Source organism: Aquila chrysaetos, chromosome 18 (assembly GCF_900496995.4).
Source record: "Aquila chrysaetos chrysaetos chromosome 18, bAquChr1.4, whole genome shotgun sequence".
NCBI lineage: Eukaryota > Metazoa > Chordata > Aves > Accipitriformes > Accipitridae > Aquila > Aquila chrysaetos.
In genome coordinates this window covers 7,429,960-7,450,105 of record NC_044021.1, presented here as the reverse complement: position 1 = coordinate 7,450,105, position 20,146 = coordinate 7,429,960, and the positions used below count along the sequence as shown (strand labels likewise).

Sequence of the window (20,146 nt, the reverse complement as noted above, 5' to 3'; positions counted from 1 at the left end):
ATATTATGTGTGGTTTTCAATATGCAAGTGAGGTGCAGTGAAGCAAAATTCATAAAGATGATATATCCTAAAGTCCAAAAGTAATGCAAAAGTATTGATTAGGTAACATGAGATTTTCCTCACTGCCTGACTTTAGGAGCCTTTTAACTGTCTATATTTGTTGTCCAAAGTTAGTAGACATGAACAGTCAGTAGTAAAATATGTGATTTGTCCTCCTGAGGTGATGGCCAGTGCTCTGTGTGACAGGTCTGCTGTTTCTATCAGATAGTCTCAAGTGTTGGAGAGATCTTTGTTATAGTGTTTGCAAGTTCTCTGTTGATAACCTGTGAGAAGGCGGGTGTTGTGGCTAGCCTTCCAGAAACATTAGATTTTTAAATCCTAACCTTTGGTAGGTCTTCTCAGTGGTCAGCACTTCAGAAAATAAGCACACTTAGAAAGAAGCTTAACTTCCTGCCCTTGTGTTTGTAAATCTTGGTCTGCCTGTCCTGTTCTCTTATGGAGAATGTCACTCCCTTCAAGGTGGAAAGCAAAGGTCTTGGCAACATGATGATAAAATTTTGTCAGTTTGTACTCAGAAGACAAACTAAAATCAGCTGCCTTAAGTAGCAACCAGTGTGGCATCAGAAACACGAGTCCTGGCCCAAGGGGAGACTTGGGACTGTGTGACAGCATTGCCTTTTTTTTGGCAGAAGTGCAGGCTATTGTCCTAAACCAGTCCTGAAGCAGCACACTTGTCAGCCAGCACTCAGTCACCCAGTTCAGACCTCAGCATCTGGGAGTCTGATGCTTTGCTCTAGCACTTCAGAGAGGAGCAAAAGTCACCGGCCTAAAGTCAGAACACAGTGGAAGACTGAACAATTTGGAAAGAAGGCAGCAGCTATGTTAAAAAGTAGCATTTCTTTTCAGTAGGAAAAGCAGACTGAATTTTTCAGGTTGAAAAGATAGTGAGATACTGTAGCAATGAAGACAATTGTGTGTATACTGGGAAGGCACGTTGCACTGTACAGTGAGTGAACATGACATGTTTTGTCAATGTAATTGCTCCAAAAGGAACAGATCTTGCTTTTTCTTCAACAACAGGAAGGGCCCCAAGGTGGCACGTACAGTAAACGTACAGTTTTTCAAGGGAAGGGGGGAAAAATTTCAAAGCTACCATTTCCTTCTCCATCTTGGTCACTGGAGTAGAACTAAGTTATTGCTGTGGCTCCTTGAATTTCTGGAGCAGAAAACAGGGCTGAAAGTGGGAGATCCTATTACAAAGGTATTCCTTATGGACAGTAACAGGTGAAAGCCATCAAATGCTCTACAGGTATTCGATAGCTTCTGTCTGTCATTCCAGTAGGAAAATGTATTCCTCCAGCTGGGCTTGTGTGAGCTATTTAATGTATAGTCAGTTACGGTTATGTGTTACGTAAAGAAAGGCACAAGCGTTTGAGTAGGCACTGCTTCCACAATTGTTATACTGAACCTGGACTTTGGTCTTCCCTAACTCCTATCATTCTTCACCCTTCACGTCCAGAAAATCAAGAGAGTAACCTCAGGTTTTTAGTTAACTGAATCCATCTCCGTTGTTTATTTTCATTCATTTATTCATTGCTAATAATTTCTTTCTTTTAGAAGTTGATCTTAATGGCACACTCCGTCAGCTTAAAAACACGACCAGCCTATTGACTTTAAAAAGTGATTGTTAGTCAAATAACACTTATATTTCTTTGTCTTCTTCAGGAGATAGAAAGAATATCTCTGGAATAATTTTCATTCTCTGTTGTTCAATCAACAACTGTAACAGGAGCAGTCTTGTATGACAAGCCATCATGCAGCAAGTATTTTTACAATGTTAATTATAAAAAGCCCTTCAGCACTACTGTCAGTCCTTATATGGAAAGATGCTGGGGGTGCGGGGACTGAAAAAAAAATCCTTCAAACAGCTACTTCTGCTATCAGTTACTTTCCTGTCTATCTCACAGGACCTTTCACGTGGAGCATCTCTCAGTGAGGCACTCCTAGAAATAAACTTCGACAAGTCCATTAAGGTTAATGTTAGATTGTGAACATCCTTTGAAACTTGCCAGTTTTCATTACAGAAAAGTAGCAGTCTTGAAGTGCTTGCAGTATTCCACGGATATTCTTGAAAAAACATCAGATAACCTCCAAGTGCAGAACACTTCTTAAAGCAAAAACAGTGGGGATAACCCTCCTCCCGGGGCTGTTTCTCACGTAGGTTGTCTTAAGCCTCGCTCACTCCAAATCAGCATTGCAAATTCCAACATTCATTTGCACAGAAGATCATAGGAAACTATTAATTCTTCAAAGCTGATGGGAAAGCCTAAATATGTGGCCGTTTGTTTGTTTTGCTGAAGGCTATAGTTTGAACACTATTTTCATTATGAGATAGTGGGGGAATGCAGGTAAATTGCTTAGCTACCAGCAGGAGGGACAAGATATTTCTACAAGACTATTGCCATTTACAGTGAGTTTTCTGTCTTCATGTGCATTTCTTTTGCTCCATGGGTCCCCTTCAAGTCAGAATATAAGGCAAACTACACTAGGTCTGGTCTATAACCGTGGCTGAAAATAAGAGTATCAAAAGGAGGTTCTTCCTCTACAGTACTTCTGTTTCCTACTGAGCTGTATTGGTAAGGCAAGAAGATTCAAGTTTAGATTTTGAAGACAACTGGCTGAACCAAACACCTAATTTCATTCTACAACAGGAATCTGAATTCCACCTTTAGAAGACTGCAGTGTAGTTTTTAAAGGTACTTAGAGTTTGGTTCACTGGCAGATTCAGGAGTTGCTTGATGAAACACTTGTTTTAAAGGCAATTCACATATTTCAATTCCACTGTTGTCTAGCTTTTCACAAAACTGTGGCGTATACTCCTTTTTCAAAATCCACTGTTGTGCTTCCCCAGACCTCCATCCTATATGTGTTGGGTAAAAAGTTTTTGTAAATAATGCATGCATCATAAACTGTTTATAAATATCTTCTGATGGTGAGCTGCTTCCCCTTTCCTTGCCATTATGCCTCAACTGTTACCCAGATGGTTGCTCGCATGGAGATGAAGAATTGGCTGGTTTATTCTTGCCTTGTTTCCAGTGGAACAAGAATTACAATAGAATCCACTAGCAACAGGACTAACGTGTCTGAAATATCCCTGATCACTGCTCTATACTGAAAATGTGATTACCTGTGTTTCTTTGCAGGAGCATATGTGCTACAAGTAAAGGCAACAGATGCTGATGATCCTACTTATGGAAACAGTGCTAGAGTGGTTTACAGCATTCTTCAGGGGCAGCCATATTTCTCCATTGATCCGAAGACAGGTAAATAGTTTATCAGCAACAGTGGAAGATTTAAAGTTTAGATTTTGATTCATGTGGGCAGTATCAGTGAATAAATATGGGCTGGGCTGATATGGCCAAAAGCCAGGAGAGTAACTTTGCACATGATTCAGTTTTGAGTATTGACTAGTTTTTGAATAAATTATAATCTGTTGTAGAAACAAAAGAACATGCTCCTCCAATCAGTCCTGGAATATCTAAAATATGTATACATTGAACAATTTTTTTTTATGCTTTACCATTTCTCTATAGCTAAAGTTTTATCTGCTACATGCATTCTGGTTTTGGGTTTTTTTTCCTGATGATTCAGTTTTGTATCTTGGGTCTACATTCTTTTTTCTTAGCATTTTTACTTGCTGAATTTACAGTCAGAAATTCTCTAGCAATGATTGTTTTGCTATATAGAGCTAATTGGAGACTGTGGAACAGCTAATCATCTTTTGCCCTCTTCTTTTCCTGGGGCATAGTATGTTTGTCGGGGTTACTGGATGTGTGAGCAGAAAAGGATAATACCTTTAAAGAGACTGAAGTATTTGGGAGGTTGGTAGACATGTTAATTAGGTATCTTGTCCTATACTTCTAAATGTCATTCTTGTTTCTATATTTAGTAATTCAGTTAAGGAGCCAATAACCTACATGGTGAAGGCCATGCATTGTGTCATCCTGAATGTGTTACAGAGATAGTTGTCCATATGCCCCTTTCAGCAAATAGTTTCTCCTTCCAGTGGAGCTGTACTTGAATGTCAGTTTGTGTGTTAAAGAGCCTTTATCTCTGATCAATAGTTTGGCAGTGAGAGCCTCATAAGGCTGTTAGTGCACTGTCTCCAGTGGGCACATTCCTTTGTCACATGCTCCATTTAGCAGGAGATCATATTGCAATTTTCAGTGAGCAATTTTACTTTTCAAACTGAAATGGGACTTCTTCAGGTGTCTGGGGAAAAAGGAGTATTTGCTTTTATACCTATTTTTTTGTTTCAGTCTTGTAAAGAATGAGGAGGAATTCAATGGCAAGAAAAACCTTTACTGGAGCCACAACTGGAGTTCTAGTACAAGTTTCCCAAGAAAAAAAAATAATAGTTGTTAGTACTTGAAGAAGAACTTTTTTTCCCGTGGCACTTTGAATTGCGGTATCATATGCTCTCATCTATTACTCAGTAGTGAGTAGCAAGTGGATCATAGGGGATGGCCTGCACCCTACTAGCCCTGGAACATCATACAAACCCAGTGTCTGCACATCTGTATATCAATATCTTTAATGAGTTATTCAAGTGGGCCTTGGTGGTAAAAGAATGGACACAGCTGTAAAGGAAGATTCATGAAACAGCTAGCCCAGCATAGCTTAAAATCCTATACCAGGAAAAAGCATATAGATTCACGCTTCTATGAGCAACAGTAATGTGCTGTAACCTGGCTTACATTAGAAAGGTCACAATATGAGAGTTACCTGTGCGTCTAACAATGACTGTAGAGATAGACAGTATGTGAATAATAATGCATAGGACCATGCTTACTGATTTGCTGTAAAATCCAGGAGTCTTGGCCAGCACTACAGGTCTGGCATTTCCCATTCTTTATTTTATAACTGAGGAGATTATACAGTAGTTTTTCACTGCAGGGTTTTACTGGCAGACACCTGCCTTGGGTGTTTTTGACAGGAGAGGGGAAGAAAGCCATTTGGGTACAAAATGACAGACAAACTCAGAAGTGCTGGCAGATGGATAAGCATTTTTGGGGTTGTTGTTGTTGGCTTTTTTTGCTGTCTCTTGCATTCTAATGACAATTTTGAGACATTACCTTGTAGTTATTTAAAGAACTTAAGAACATCCATACCAGGTCAGAGCAAAGGTCCATGCTGCCCTGTGTCATGTTTCCAAAAGTGATGGCCTGCTCAGCTCTAGTGAAGGATAAAAGAAGAAATGTTTAGTGATGCACCCCCTGAATACTCTTCTAGTCTTCAACAACTTGTTCTTACGAAGTTCCTGGGCGATTAGCAGTGTCCATGTGACTAAAACTCTGAAAGGATTTCACCTCCGTAACTTGTCAGCTTCCCAGTAGAGTTGACTTGTCCAGGAGCTTAGTATCTGCACACCCAGTGACTAGAAATTCCACAGCAAAAGGTTTTTTGGGTGAAGACCCAGGTCCTCTTGCTTTTTTGAAATGCAACACCTCTTAACTTATTTCATACCTCACACTTATATTGCACGAGACAGTGAGCAGTTAATTCCTATTTATTAGTTCCCCATGACCTTATGGACCCATATTCTCCTCCAGTTCCCATTTTTCTAGATCGAAGACTTCTTTAAACAGAAGCCATTCTGTAACACTGATCATCCTTCTCATCCTTCTCGGGATGAGAAAGAGCACACAGTATTCAAGAAGGAAGCTCATATAGATATATATAAAATGGTTTAATTATAACGCTTCTGTTCTTTATTCCTTTCCAAACAGTTCCAAACATTCTGTGTACTTTTTAGCTTCTACCACACAAAAGCTGATATGCTTGTGGAAATTTCTATTACTACCTTAAGATCTGTTGTGGTTTAACCCCAGCCGGCAACTAAGCACCACGCAGCCACTCGCTCACCCCCCCCCCCCCCCAATGGGGGATGGGGGAGAAAATCAGGAAAAGAAGTAAAACTCGTGGGTTGAGATAAGAACGGTTTAATAGAACAGAAAAGAAGAAACGAATAATGATAACGATAACACTAATAAAATGACAACAGCAATAATGAAAGGATTGGAATGTACAAATGATGCGCAGTGCAATTGCTCACCACCCGCCGATCGACACCCAGCTAGTCCCCGAGCGGCGATCCCCCGCCCCACTCCCCCCAGTTTATACACTAGATGTGGCTTCCCATGGTCTGGAATACCCCTTTGGCCAGTGTGGGTCAGCTGTCCTGGCTCTGTCCTGTGCCAACTTCTTGTGCCCCTCCAGCTTTCTTGCTGGCTGGGCATGAGAAGCTGAAAAATCCTTGACTTCAGACTAAACACTACTGAGCAACAACTGAAAACATCAGTGTGTTACCAACATTCTTCTCATACTGAACTCAAAACATAGCACCTACCAGCTACTAGGAAGACAGTTAACTCTATCCCAGCTGAAACCAGGACAAGATCGCATCACAAAGTGGTAATAGTGAAACCACTGACCATGACTTTGTATATGAAAGAAGGATTGTGTTTGGCATGCACATGACTTTACACATACTCCTTTCTCAAATCATTCCTGATAGGTGATAAACATTTGCTCTGATATGAATGTAGTACACTTGAAGAGTTTTTAACCTTTATGGGTCTGAATGTCACAGCTGCCCCTTTACTCCTCTTCTTTACTGACCTAATTTTTTGCAGTGCTTTGCTGGAGGTAAGCAAACTCTGGAAGCAGAAGAGTTAGCTTTTATTGCTCTTGCAGGAAGGTTAAATGCATTACAGTCCCTGCTGGAGAGCAGCTGTTGGACTGGCACATTTTAAGGCCTCAAATCTTATATGTGGGGGTTACTTCTTGTTGCTATGAAATTGCTCTTCTGATTTTAATGTGAGTTTTCTTTAACATGGAGCAATTCTCTTAAGAGAGATAACCTCACTTATCTTTCCTCTGTACGTTCTGTTCTTTTACTAAAATGTCCTTTTGACAAACTTCTTTCCACCCAAACTTCTGATATGTTTATGAGGTCAATATTCTTATTTATGGCTAGATGTCTCCAATTTTTTCTTAGACCCGGTATTCTAGTCCATATTCTGACCTCAGTTATATTCTTGAAATCCAAATTGGTGTCAGCAGGAGTATTGATGTTAATATTTATTCAGGAGGTTTTTCACGGAACCTGGATTTTCTCTTCCACATAAGTGGATCATCTCCTGTTGAATTACGGCTCAATAAATTTGCAGAGTGTATCTTCTGGCCTAGGTCCCATACATACTATTTTCAATTTTCAGCAGCCTCATCGAGACCATACTTTTCTGCACATTTGATATTGATGACATTTGCAAAGAAAAAAAAATCGAAGTTATTCAGTTCTGGAGCTGAACAATCTTTGCTGCAAAATCTTAAGGTAGAAGGATTTAAAAACACTCAGAACACCATTACATGCACATAAGGACTCTACATTATAATAAGCCTTTGATTTAAAGTTTGGATATTCTTTGTCAAGCTGAAGCTGGAATACCAAAATTTGTAGTGCTTTCTTTCCCATGGATTTTTATCTCCATTTTAGTTTTCTATTTTCCTGGTCAGAAAACTTTAAATCACCTTTGTCCTGTCCATATGAACTTCTGATTTTGGTGGAAATAGTATTTTTCAGGGTTTTTTTCCTATGCTTTTGAAATAGAGTAGGTAGAAAAGGGAAAACTGCTTATGAACTGCTAGACATGGAAATTATTCTCATTGATTTTTTTTTGCTGGAGACAAAGGTTTTTTACGGAAAAATATATGGAATGACCTTGTACTTCCAGACAGGAATAAACAGTGGGTGATTGGGAACATTACTACTAGAGTGATAGCCAATCCTTCATTTTGTGAAGACCATCTGGAATATTTCTAACTGAGAAAGCTACTCAGTTCTACCTAAAACAGGTATAACAATCAGATGAACTGCATCTCCTGCTTACAACCTACTATCTGCCAATTTTCACGTTTTCTACTTATTTTGTTTTGCTAGTATAACAAGGGAAGTCTTTAATTCTCAGAGCTCTTTTCTCCTTGGAATGAGCATACCAAGGATGTTGTAAAATACTGTGGAACATATAGTCTCCACAATGCAAAAGTACGGATTAAGAGATTCAAGAGGAAGCCTAGTAATGTTCATTCTATTTACAAAAAGATTTTCTCATAAATCTCACATGAATATGAACAAATTTTTACAGTTTTACAGTTCAAGATTTCTGTCTGGAACAAACAAAACATTGAACACCACTGTTTTCAAAAGCTCAAAAGGATAGTGTTGCAGTATCTAAATGTTCTTAAGTATTTGCTAGTCATATTCCAGATCTATGCAGTACAATATATGCCATGCTGAGGTAGAAAATAGTAGTTATTATTAAAGTTGTCATTATCATAATCGGTGTTACAAGTGGAGAGAAAGGAAATTGTTATACAATTCAATTCAATGGGAATTTTTAAGAGGTTCCAGAAATAGCAGATTTAGGTCAAAGTTATTTCTAGACTCTGAACAAGTACTATAAGTGAACAGTTCCTACTCTTACTTGTTAACACAGCAGTGGTTAGTTGCTATAAAGATAAGAATGACCCTTAAAGCTTGTTTCTTATCATGCCAGACGCATTATAACACCAGGGGAAAAAGACTGCTTTTAAACCCAAATAGTTTAATACTAGAAAATAATATTTTCTAAAACAATAATAACTTAGAGCAGAAGCATGCTTCCAGTTGGTTTATTTTTCAGTTGTGCATGTGATCTGCACCAATCTGCACCTAGCCATTTTCTGAAAACTATTGCTGAATATATAGCATTTTGCAGTGTAATATGCATTTGTAAAATTTTGACAGAAATGCGTTTTCTCCTATACATTTGGTTTCAAGAGAAAGGCTTGAGAGCCCAAAACCTTATAGCTTTTTACAACCTCATCAGCTAATCCTATGATCAGTAGTACCTCTCTCTCGCTCTCTACAAGTCTTCCTTTATCATATACATTCTCAACATATCAGAAGGGAGATTATGGCATAGCTAGTTAGACATCAGCTATCCAAAATCACTGAAGATTAAGAGTCATTTGGGTAATGTCTTACCATGGTATTTTAATTACATTTTTTTAAGGGAAGTCCTAAAGTTTTCATGGCATCTATGTGCTGTATCAAGAAAACTTTCTCAAGCAAAGGAGAGTCTTCTAATAAAGACCTCCTTTTGTACAGAAGGAATATTGTCTTGGCCTACAGTAGCTTAAATGCGATGGCAAGTGACTGGTTGCAAACAGTTGAGGATGCAGGCTCTGAAATGCATTGCCATCTCTTCCTACATTGCCCTGCTCTGCACAATGCAGTGTTCTTTGGTCCCGATGTGGCAAACCTATGCTCACACCATTCACATCCCTAGTGAAAATGCACCGTTCTCTTTCAGCCGTTCATGTCCTGATTGAAAAGACACAGCAGTCATTTTAAATGGTTGAATAGCTGAGGAGCACACTTTTGAAAAGCCTGAGTGAGTTGCATGTTTCTGTGTGAACTCCTCTCTTATCAACCCCTTAGGAAGAGTTCCATTCCTGGTCCGAGAGACCCAGTATTAAAATGGAATAGCAGACAGTCACAGCCCTTTGTTTACCTGTTCTTTCTCTTTCCCATTTCTTCTCGTAGGTGTAATAAGAACAGCTTTGCCAAATATGGACAGAGAAGTGAAAGAACAATACCAAGTGCTGATCCAAGCCAAGGACATGGGAGGACAGCTGGGAGGACTAGCTGGTACTACCACTGTAAACATTACTCTCACGGATGTCAATGACAACCCGCCCAGATTTCCTAAGAGTATGTTGTATTCCAAATGCACTAATTTTCAAATAAGCATGGCTGAAAGTATGAATGTGAAAAATCCTTTAGATAAGGAATTGAGATCCAGGAAGACCAGTATATAATGAAAATATTTAGAATATACTGTTGGTTTTTTAAATAATATAAAGCTCAATTTTAAAGTATGAGTTTTGAATGTTTGAAAGGAAATATATCATCATTCCACAGGACCAGCCTGAGCCTGAGAGTTCATTTCATTTACACTTTAAAAGTTATTTGGGAAATACTATTTTGTCAAGGGAAACTGGATGATCCCCTTCAAATGACATAAGATTATAACCTGAGACTTCTAGGTACAAAAGACAGAACTGGCTCATGCTAAGCATTGTACACCCTCGAAATAGTGATCATCCACTGACAATTTACAACATTTCATATCAATTAGTTTAAATGAGGCTTTTCAGAAGTATACTAATTTAAAGGGTTTCATAGTCTGTATATAATTAGCAGGATTGTCACTTACGGCTCTCCTTAAATTTACTGAAGTTTTGTATATTCCGTACCTTTGAAATGCAGAAACTAATCAAGCATAAACCTTGATAACTATGCCAAAACAACTAGCTGCTAAAACTTATTAGTAAGGCAATTCATATGAGAACATTCGTGTGAATTTGCAGTAAGATCATGGCAGCTTTTTACTTTGAATCATCTTTCCTGCACGTGAATTGTAATCCCACTTCATGTATTATAAATGCTCCTTAAGGTACAAAACCACATCTGAAACTTCACACTTTTCTTTCATATAAAAATTCTTCTTTTCCTCATGTGAAAATATATTGCGTTTCTGCCTGCAAGAATGACCATGTTAAGAGAAAGATCCATCTGGCCCCGCCTTCTGTCTCTTACACTAGAGGGTATACATAAGAACAGGCCAAAACAATACTCTGGAACATTTTCCTCAGTTTCTAATGATTTTTAGCCCAGATGGTGTCTTTGTATTTAACAACCCTCGATGTTAGTGAGGTGCACAGATTAATCATATTTTGCACAACCAACAGCTTCCCCTCATTTTTTTTTAATCCATCCCTTCATATATACCTGCATGTTGACCTCTTTAAAGAATTCAGAAAGTGTTGCAAAATATGACCTTTATTTAGAAAAGCTGTGTTGAGTTTTCTTCAGTATGAGATATTCTCCATGAGTCTATTAATCCCGCCTCTACTGTTTTGCCCTGTGCATGTCAGTCATATCTATCCTTAGCTCCCTCGGAACTCCCTGGAAATCTTTGGGGAAAAAAGTCAGTGTTATATTAGCACCTCCAAGCCTTCTTGTGCTACAGTAGTTTGAAGCAAAATATTATACATCATAATAGTTCACTTATTTCATTCTTCAGGCTCTTGGGCATGTAACAGCTAATCCCAATGATTTGTTACTGTTGTGTCTGTTCGTTCCACAACTGCTTCTATAGCTAATTAAACCTTCTCATGAGTCCCCCATAAAGAAGGGTTCCAGGATAGAAAAATTTCCTAGCTATTCTATGCTGAACACAAAGAAAAAAAATGCATTAAGTTTTACATTTGTGATCTTATCTTCTCTGAGCACTTCTTCTGTATCTCAGTTTTGGGTTGGCTTTACACAGTTCCTCTCAGGCTTTTGCCTCCAGATGTCTTTAAAAGACAATTATTATTAGCTTGTTTGCCAGAGATTTATTCAAACTCATTTTTTGTCTTCTTTATTGTGGTTTTATAGATAAAGCAGATTTTATGGTTCTTTCTATTGTCCTCCCTGAGACACAACTTCATTTTTTTGAAGGATGTGTTCTTGCTTTTATTAGCTATGTTGCTTACCCTTACAGACTTGCTTTTTAATGGGTGCTGTGCATTTGCTGTGGGTCTTCAAAATGGTGTCCCTAGATAGCATCCACACCATCCACAGTGATTTAACTGTCTCAGCTATCCCATTCAGGTTTTTTATAGCAACATCCCTCAGTTTTATTTATTTCCACTTTTTTTTTTTTTTTTTAATTTAACTGAGTGCAACCATCATGTAATTTTGGCTTTTATTGCTCCTGCACAGATATTGCATTTAAACTCATTATGGTTGCTGTAAAATTTAGAAGAACTAAAGAACTTTTCCTGACTAGCTAGTGTTAATACTGTTCTCTTCTTTAAGTCTCATTTGACTTAGAGCTTCCTTTAACAACCATCGTTATTCCTCCACTGATAAGGTCTACTTTGCCTTTCCTGCACTGCCTGACTGATTTCCTTCTTTCCCACAGATTTCAAATATGCCTATTATGCTGATATTCTTGTTTAGCATGAGGCATTAAAGTTACCGATACTAGTTCCCATTTTAACCCTTGGCTTTATACTGTGGCTTTCTTTCTGCTCCTTACTGGACCCTAGTTTGATTCTGTGTGATCTGCTATTTCTGCATTTCCTACTGGATTACCATCACCTTTTGTAGCATTCTTCAGTGAAGAATGCAGAATTCTGGTGACTGCACCCTTTATCTGAACGGTGTCCTTTTGCATTTTTTTTGAATTGTGTGCTTTCCAACACCTGCAAATTTTGCTGAACTTTTCAGCTAGAATCACAATGGTCAGAGAAAAGTTTTTAAACTTCCTGAAGCCTGTTTTTCCTATGGCCAAAATGAATTTTGCCTCTTCTCTATGAGCACCCATTCTTTAGTAAATGCCCCTACTTTCCAATAATGTGAATCCCTTCTCCTTACACCTTTTTCTCAGCCAGGCATTTAAAGCTTTCCCTTTCCATCTTTCTCTCCCTGATTGTAGATAGTGAGACAATTTCAGACTATGCTACTATGAATGCCTTTAACTTCAGCTTTCGCTTCCCAGCCTAAATTTCACCCCTAAGCGTTCTGTCCAGTCTTACCTTATTTTGTCAGAGCTCACCTGGACTACAGCCACTGGCACCTCCTTGTGTTTCCTGACATCCTGTCAAAACACTGGTGAGACGCTCCAAATCTGGTCAACGAGCAAATCATCCCAGAGGGTCTCTTTGGACCAACATTCCCACTGTCCTTGTCCCCAGTGCTTGTTAAACTGCCCACCACTGCAGGCTGCTCTGTCCTTTCAGCTGGAAGCCCTGCTGCTGGAAGGGTACCGCAGGTGCAAGAGGAAATAACGTAACTGCCTGGGAATTGGAAAACTCGGTGCTTTGGCAAGTTCCTTGCACCCAGTGCTCTTTCCCGTGCCTGATTTTGAGCTGTATATTTTACTTTCTTTGCTGTTAAGGGCCTTAGTAATTTTTTGGTTTGGTGTATGCCTTCATCTGCTGTGGTGTTGCAAAAATACACAAGTCTCACGTAATGTCAGACAGTTTTCATGACACAGAGAAATCACGGAATATATCATCCTCTTTGAAGAAGATAGCCTTGAGGTCTCATTTAATGCATGCACTGTAGTTATGACGTCTTTGTCCAACTGTTGCTATGAAGGAGCAAAAAACATCACAAGAGACCAAGCTTGTCCTGTGCTTTGCATGATAATAGGGTTGAAAACCTTTTCTTTCAATTATATCAAGTGTCACAGAAGCCGAATTATAGCAGTGTCTCTCAACAAAACAGAAGAGAATAATATTGGAAGTTTATGTTGATATTGAAAATAATAAACGTTTAGCATGGCTTACAAGCTAAAATGTCAGTATGGGGACTCCAGTGTATTGGAACAAGCTTGGTCAAGGCAGACAGTTACCTGAAAAATTGTTTTTTGGGGGGATGTGTTACAGGCAACATATTTATATTCTCGTAAACTGAGGACTTCTGCTTAATCAAAATAGTAAAAGCAAAAATCCTGGTCAATGGGGATTTACTTAGCCAGTCCCATTTGGTTAAGCGGTATGTGAGATGATTTATAGTGTGCCTGAAATTCACAGAGACACAAGGCTAATTACAGCTAATCAAAAATAATTGATAGAAAAAAAGTTGTGTATGAATTTTATTTCTAATGTACTAACTGTATTTTTCACTTTTGCTCTTTGAAAACGTTGCAATGATTCATAGTATCTACCTGCCAGGAAATGGAGTTTGTCATTTGCCTGACTACCATATCTAAACAGATACTTGTGCAGAATTTTAATTTATGTGAAAAATAAGCCTTTAAAATCAGGTCCAGGTAGGTGCCAAGTTCAGGCCTGGCAAGACCTAAAGGGGCCCTCACTGTTGGTGGGAGTCGAGACCTCCAGTATCACATTACTCACTGTTGGTCAACAAAGCCAGGAGGTCCAAGTTCAGACTGAAAAAAGGGACTGAAGGTCCTTTAACACTAACTGCTGCGGGGTAAATGTTTTTGCATCACATAATCAGGACCACAGTTTCCCAAAGGGCTTATACCAAAGATGCCATGCTATAGATTACCTTATCGAATAAGAAGATATTAATTATCACAGAATAAAGTTTAAGTTTATTTTCTGAACTTAGTTAAGCTGGAAAAAAAAAAAGATTTCACAGCAGAAATGGGAGAACATATATTATTAATACTTGGAAGAAGCTACATTGATAAATAATACATTACAAGCTTGCCAAAAAAATGTATCACAGAACACCTTCATCTCATCGAGGATCCTTTAAGGAGACAGACAGGTTCGGGTGGGATATCAGCATCCAGTGATGAAAAACCACAGACTATCCTGCTGAACATGGAATTTTTTATTTAGAACCTGTGCTTTTGAACATATTCAGTGGGGAACTCCCACCTTGTGTGTCTCACAGTAATGAGGAGTGTAACAAAGGGGAAACCTCTAAACATTATATATTTCTGTCAGAGTTGTTTGACCTGCAGGTATCTATTGGCCCACATTTCAGAAAACTGAGACACTTCAGAATACTGATATTTTCTTTATAACTAGAAGGAAAAATGAATCTGAATTATTTTATTAGTAGAAATGTATTTCCAAAAGTGTTTTATATACATCTTGCCTGACTCTTCATTAGTACATTGATATTCTGCATTACTGTGCATGTTTCATTGTTAAAGACATTGTTAAAGACTTTCATACCAAAGTTTGATTCTTACCAAAACCAGAAAAAGTAAGGCAAAGACTGAAAGGGAAAGTACTTTCTCTATCATAGCAATGATGTTCGAGCGATTAAAGGAATATTTGGTATAAGACAACATTGCCTTTGAACAGAGAAGAGTGGATAAAAGCTGTTTATCCAGGCATGCATCCTGGTCCAGAAGGGAACTGATGGCCTTTCTCTCTCGGCTACTCACATACACGATAGCTGGTTAAGTAAAAAGACAGTTCAGCACATCCTTCCTGGAAGCTAATGGGCTAACCCGTAACGCATCAAGCGTTAGACCAGTCAGAGCTAGCTGCAAGGACAGCCGTGGCTTGTTTCCAACTCTTAAAATAAGCTTCAAGAAAGGATGGATGGGTTATATTTACTTCAACATTTAAATGACAAAACCCGTATAATTAGTTGGTATAAATTATACTTTATGGAATCAAACCAATTAAGTGAAGTGGTTGATTCATATTTTGTAAGGTTATTGTGCTTCAGTTTTCCTGTCTCTTTCTTTTGTTCACTGATGACAGAGTGACTGTGAAAGCAATTTAGAGAAATAAACCCTTATATGCTGAGCAATTAAATCACATGAGAATCATTTTAGTCAAAGGAATAGTATGTCTTTTTACTTTAATATGACATAAATATACTTTTAGAGGATAAGGCCCTGATGTAGAAGAAATACAATTGGATTTTAAAATCTATACAGTTTTTATTCTGACATTAGCAAATAAAAGACCATTCTCAAGTCTCTTATGAAGTCAGCAATAAGTTGGGTTTATTTTTAAGGTGACACTCCCTGAATTTACTTTTTTTATTCAAAAGAACTATTTGGCTAAGGCTATGTTTTATCATTGCATTTCCAACTCACAGGAGAAGTCAATATTGTAGAGGAATAACTGAAAACTGTTTTAAAAAGAAGAAAAATGAATTAAGGTTTGGACCCAGTAGTTGAATTTGGTCTACTTGTGCATGTCTTGGCTTTAAGAAAAGCAGCGCTCTGATGGTCAGAAACCATTATCTCAGGGCTGTTTTGCAACCACATTTAAAATGCTCAGACAGCTGTGGAGCAATGCCTAGACATCACGAGGGCCAGTTTTTTGCTGTCATTGGTCTTTCCAGAAGCATCCCAGTGAAATCCATCAAGTTAGTTTGCATAAAAGAGCATGGCAAATTTCCGGAAATGCTAACATGCTTGGAAACAGAAATGCAACTATTCATCTTTCTGGTAATGACACCTTGAATAAGGCAAGGTTGAAGGATCATTCCTAGGACCTTGCACATCATCTGCCTGTCCATACTGCAGAAGTTTGCAACTAATTGGATTTGGATTTCAAGAGTGGCCAATACAATGCATTTCACAGAACTTATTAAATCCTCCACTGGAGACAGCAGAGGAAACAACAATCTCAAACAGAAAAGTCAACAAAACAGACAATTCAGAAACTGGAAAAAAATATCTTTCATTGATGCAATTTCAGGAGTTTCAGTGCAAGTAAAAAAGACCTTTATAAAAGAGCTAGCTTTTTTTCTCTTAGTTATATAACCTTTGCATGCTGCTTGAATGATCTATTATCTGGATGATCTATTATATAAATCTATATTCTATTTCACAATTATGGTATTAGGGATAGAGTTTGTATATTATTACCCTTTAGATAGCATCTATTTTCAGTGACTATTTACTGGTTCATAGCATATTTTAATAGGTTTACTTTCAAGGACTAAAATCTGCAGAAATATTTTGAAAGAAAAAGACAACCAAATGCTGACGTTGGAATAGCCTGCCTATACATCCTTATGCATATACACTCTGTGTATTGAAAGCTCTTATCATAGTTATTTATTGATATATTCTGGGAAGCTTAGTACATCCCAGAAATTGCACACACACTATTTAGCATAGGTTTTACTATATAAAAGCAGGTCAATTTTGTTCACTCAGTAAACTAAATGTGGCTGATTCCGTTCATGTGGCTTTGAACCAGTCTTGCTCAGATTTTATTGCAAAATGGGGTTCAGATGCAGAGTGCAAGTAAAAGGTCTTCTGGTCCACATGAGATAGAAAGAAAAATCTTTTAACCCACTGCTTTGGATGAGTGGCCTATGAAAGAGAAGTTCCTCAGATAATGGTATCTGCTTTTAAAGATTTCAGAAGACTACAACACAGATCACACCCAGTAGTAATTTAGACATTTACAGGAAAGGACTGTGTGATTAAGAAATTATTCTGTTCACTAACCTAAAAAATTAAAATAATGAAAGCAGAGGTTTTGATTTAAAAAAAAAAAAAAAAAAAAAAGAGGAAGATTGATTCCCTCCCTACTTGGACAACTTGCTAGAAAACTTACTTGGAATTAAGGTTCAGAGCTCCGATCTGCCTAATTAAGTATTTTAACAAGTCTGCCCAACTTTCTGGGAAGTTATTCTAGCTACTGCAATTTAGGTGGGGAAGTATGGCTTCTCTTGGTACTCCTGTTAAAAGTTGTTGTGCTTTGTATACAGCACTTGTATCTTCAGTGGCTCTCGGAATGAAAATGAGTCTTTCTGTCATTGATTAAAGAATTTGCCTGGCAGACAAGATGCCCTAATTCAGTTCCAGCAACTAATTACTTATTTTATACCAAATAGGAGATACTTACACAGGACAGGTGGACAGATTCATTGCAGACTAGCCTGCAGGCAGTGATTAGGTGGGAGACCGAGTCAGAGCTTGCTTTGAATCAGAAAGGGAGGGAAGGTTGAATCCCGGTCTACTCCGTCTTTGTTAATTTTCTAACCACTAAGACATAAAGGGAAAAAAGCACCAGCTTGGTTTTGTAAACCAAGCTTAAATGTTTTAATGTCAGAAAATCTTAAGCAAGTCTGATTTCCATTTACCTGTGAGTTTTGGGTAAACTAAAACTGTATTTTTGAGTTGAACATATTTTTTAACCAACCATTTCAAAGAGTGACAGAACACAGGAATGCAAAAACTCCAGAAATGGGCCCGTGCAATTGTAAACCAATCATGAAACCAGCAGCCGTGCAGAGGTCATTATGATTTTAGATTGTAATACCAGTGAGTCACTTAACTACAGCTTTAACACCAGCAAAACAATAGTCAAATCAGTACGTGAATAACTGCTAGTAGACCGGTATTTGCACAGTGCTCTTACAGGAATCAGAGGAGGGCTTAGGGTAACTCCTCTTTAATCCAGGTTCCTTCCAAGTCTCACACCTCTGTACTATCTGCATCTCTGTCTCCCCCTCCTCTGGCCTTCTCTTTCCTCCTCACCCTGTCTATCCTTACATTCAACATGCAGTCTTTGTCTCCCTTCTCCTGAAAGAGACACAAATTTGTCCTTGATCTCATTTTTGTCTTGTAACTAGAGTGTGGCCATTTCTTCCTGCTCCTCCCCAAGTGGTTTTTTTCTCCCCAATAATACCACTGCTAAAATAATTTATCATTTGTTTGTTCACTTCCATCTCTGAGTCTCGCCACATTTTGCTCTAGTGAGCTCGTGAGTCTTCACCACCCCAGATAAGCTCTTTACAGCTCCGTCTTGCTTGGTTTGCCCACTAGACTGTCACACAGCTCAGTGACCCTTGCCTGCTGTTTCTATTTGACCCACCCGAGTTAGCTACGCGTTTGACAGCTAGTCATAAAAAAGCCTCTGTACTTCTTATTTTTTTCTGCACCACCACTTAATCAATGCGGTTATAGACATTTTTACATAGACTAAAAGAAGGTATACAACGATTCGTTTTTATTTTGCTTTGAAGACTTAAATAAGGACATGAGAGTGTCGGACAAAGTTCCTGGGCATTTAAATCATCCGTACTGTTAGGCTTAGCACAGTCACCGGGCACAGTTTTGACCAACACCAAGTCAAGCTTTCCCAGACAAATTCAGGCATTTAGGGAAATTAGTACAGATCAGGACCTATTCTCTGCAGTCACTTTCCCTGAAGCTGACCTATTTTGGTGTGAGTAAAAGAATTTAATAACATGGAAATAGGCCATTCTATACTGGCTAGCTTCTGGGCTGCAGAGTACAGCTGGTACATGAAATTTCTTTGTACAGTTGTAGCTTTTTTGAGCCTATGCTTTGCAATCCAGGCCATGCAGCCCACCTCGGGTCACAGCACCTGACAGTTAAGTAAGCTTCTGTTACTATTTGTGTGTGTGCAACGTAAAGGAGTTAACATAAAATTCAGCATCTATACAGACTTCTATTTACACTTATGCCAACTTTCTTTTACTTTTTTCTTATTCCTTTCCACATCAGAATTCTTCAAGCACTTTCAGCAAGAGCTGATTTGCCCCCCAGAGTGGATGTAGTCTAGTAAAATCTTCCTAGAAACTTCTTTCTTTTTGGTAGCTGTCACTGTTGCATGATCTTGATCATAAAGCTTCTTAAGAGCGAAACATTTGATTCAGGCTGAACAATGACACAAAACCCAACCAAAGCATAAAATTTTGAAAAAAAAAGAGAAATAAACTGGAGGGAGAAATACTGCATTGCCATAGATTCTCAAAACACTAAATGTTTAGTAAATTTTATGTCTGCTACACTTATATTGTTTTTTAACTTTCTCAAGATTGCATAGCTAGCAAAGGCCATTCTTAGAGGACTGTTTGGAGTACTGAGTGAATGAAACAAAAACTTCTTTAAAGGTCTGAACTGAGAGAGACTGAACCCTCAGCTGCAAAGCAGAGCATGAAAAAAATATAGTTATTCTATAACCAATGAAAAATACGGGTAATTTGTCACTAGGTAAAATGTAATGCTCTGATTGCACAGTAAACAATAGTCCAAGAAATACAAGTGAGCACAATAGTGGTTAGAAGTTAAATATTATCTATTGGTCATAAAATTCTGTTGTTAGTCTGCACTTATCCAATTCATTTCCCCCCTGTCATCAGGTTTAAGTGGTAATTGATCATTAACAGCAAGATTTATAGGTCAATTATTTTTAAACACATCATTATCATCATAGTAGATTATTATCATTAATAATTGTATTTTACATCTGCTACCTTCTGTATAGAAGGTGTAAACAAATACGGTTCATAGAAATTCAACAACCTTTGGCAGGAATCATGACATTCATTCCACCCCAATGTGTTTTCTGTGGGGAGCGGTGAAGAAATTATTCATTCAAAACACAGAGAGTATTTAGATTGGATGCATGAAATTATCTACGGTAACCTTGGGATGGCTTGAAAGCATCATGCATCTCCACCTACTCTCTGATACTGAAGAGTAGCTGGGGCTACAGGTTTAACAGCATGGGGTTGCCTTGCAATGCCTTGACAACTGGTTGCAAAGTTACT

General features: G+C 38.2%; 1 protein-coding gene across 8 annotated transcripts in view; it reads left to right on the top strand.

Moving 5' to 3' along the window:
* Positions 1–20,146, top strand: part of CDH12 (cadherin 12) — a 391,065-nt gene that overhangs the window by 305,928 nt on the left and 64,991 nt on the right. For 7 of the 8 annotated variants that reach the window (XR_003927396.1, XM_030042002.1, XM_030042001.1 and 4 more), the window contains 2 exons: positions 3,204–3,323; positions 9,650–9,817. Coding sequence is in view for 7 of the 8 variants with exons in the window: in XM_030042002.1 (XP_029897862.1) it covers positions 3,204–3,323; positions 9,650–9,817 (288 nt within the window). In the remaining variant the exon portion in view is untranslated. The remainder of the gene's footprint in view (positions 1–3,203; positions 3,324–9,649; positions 9,818–20,146) is intronic. The other variant, XM_030042006.1, reaches the window with a different exon arrangement.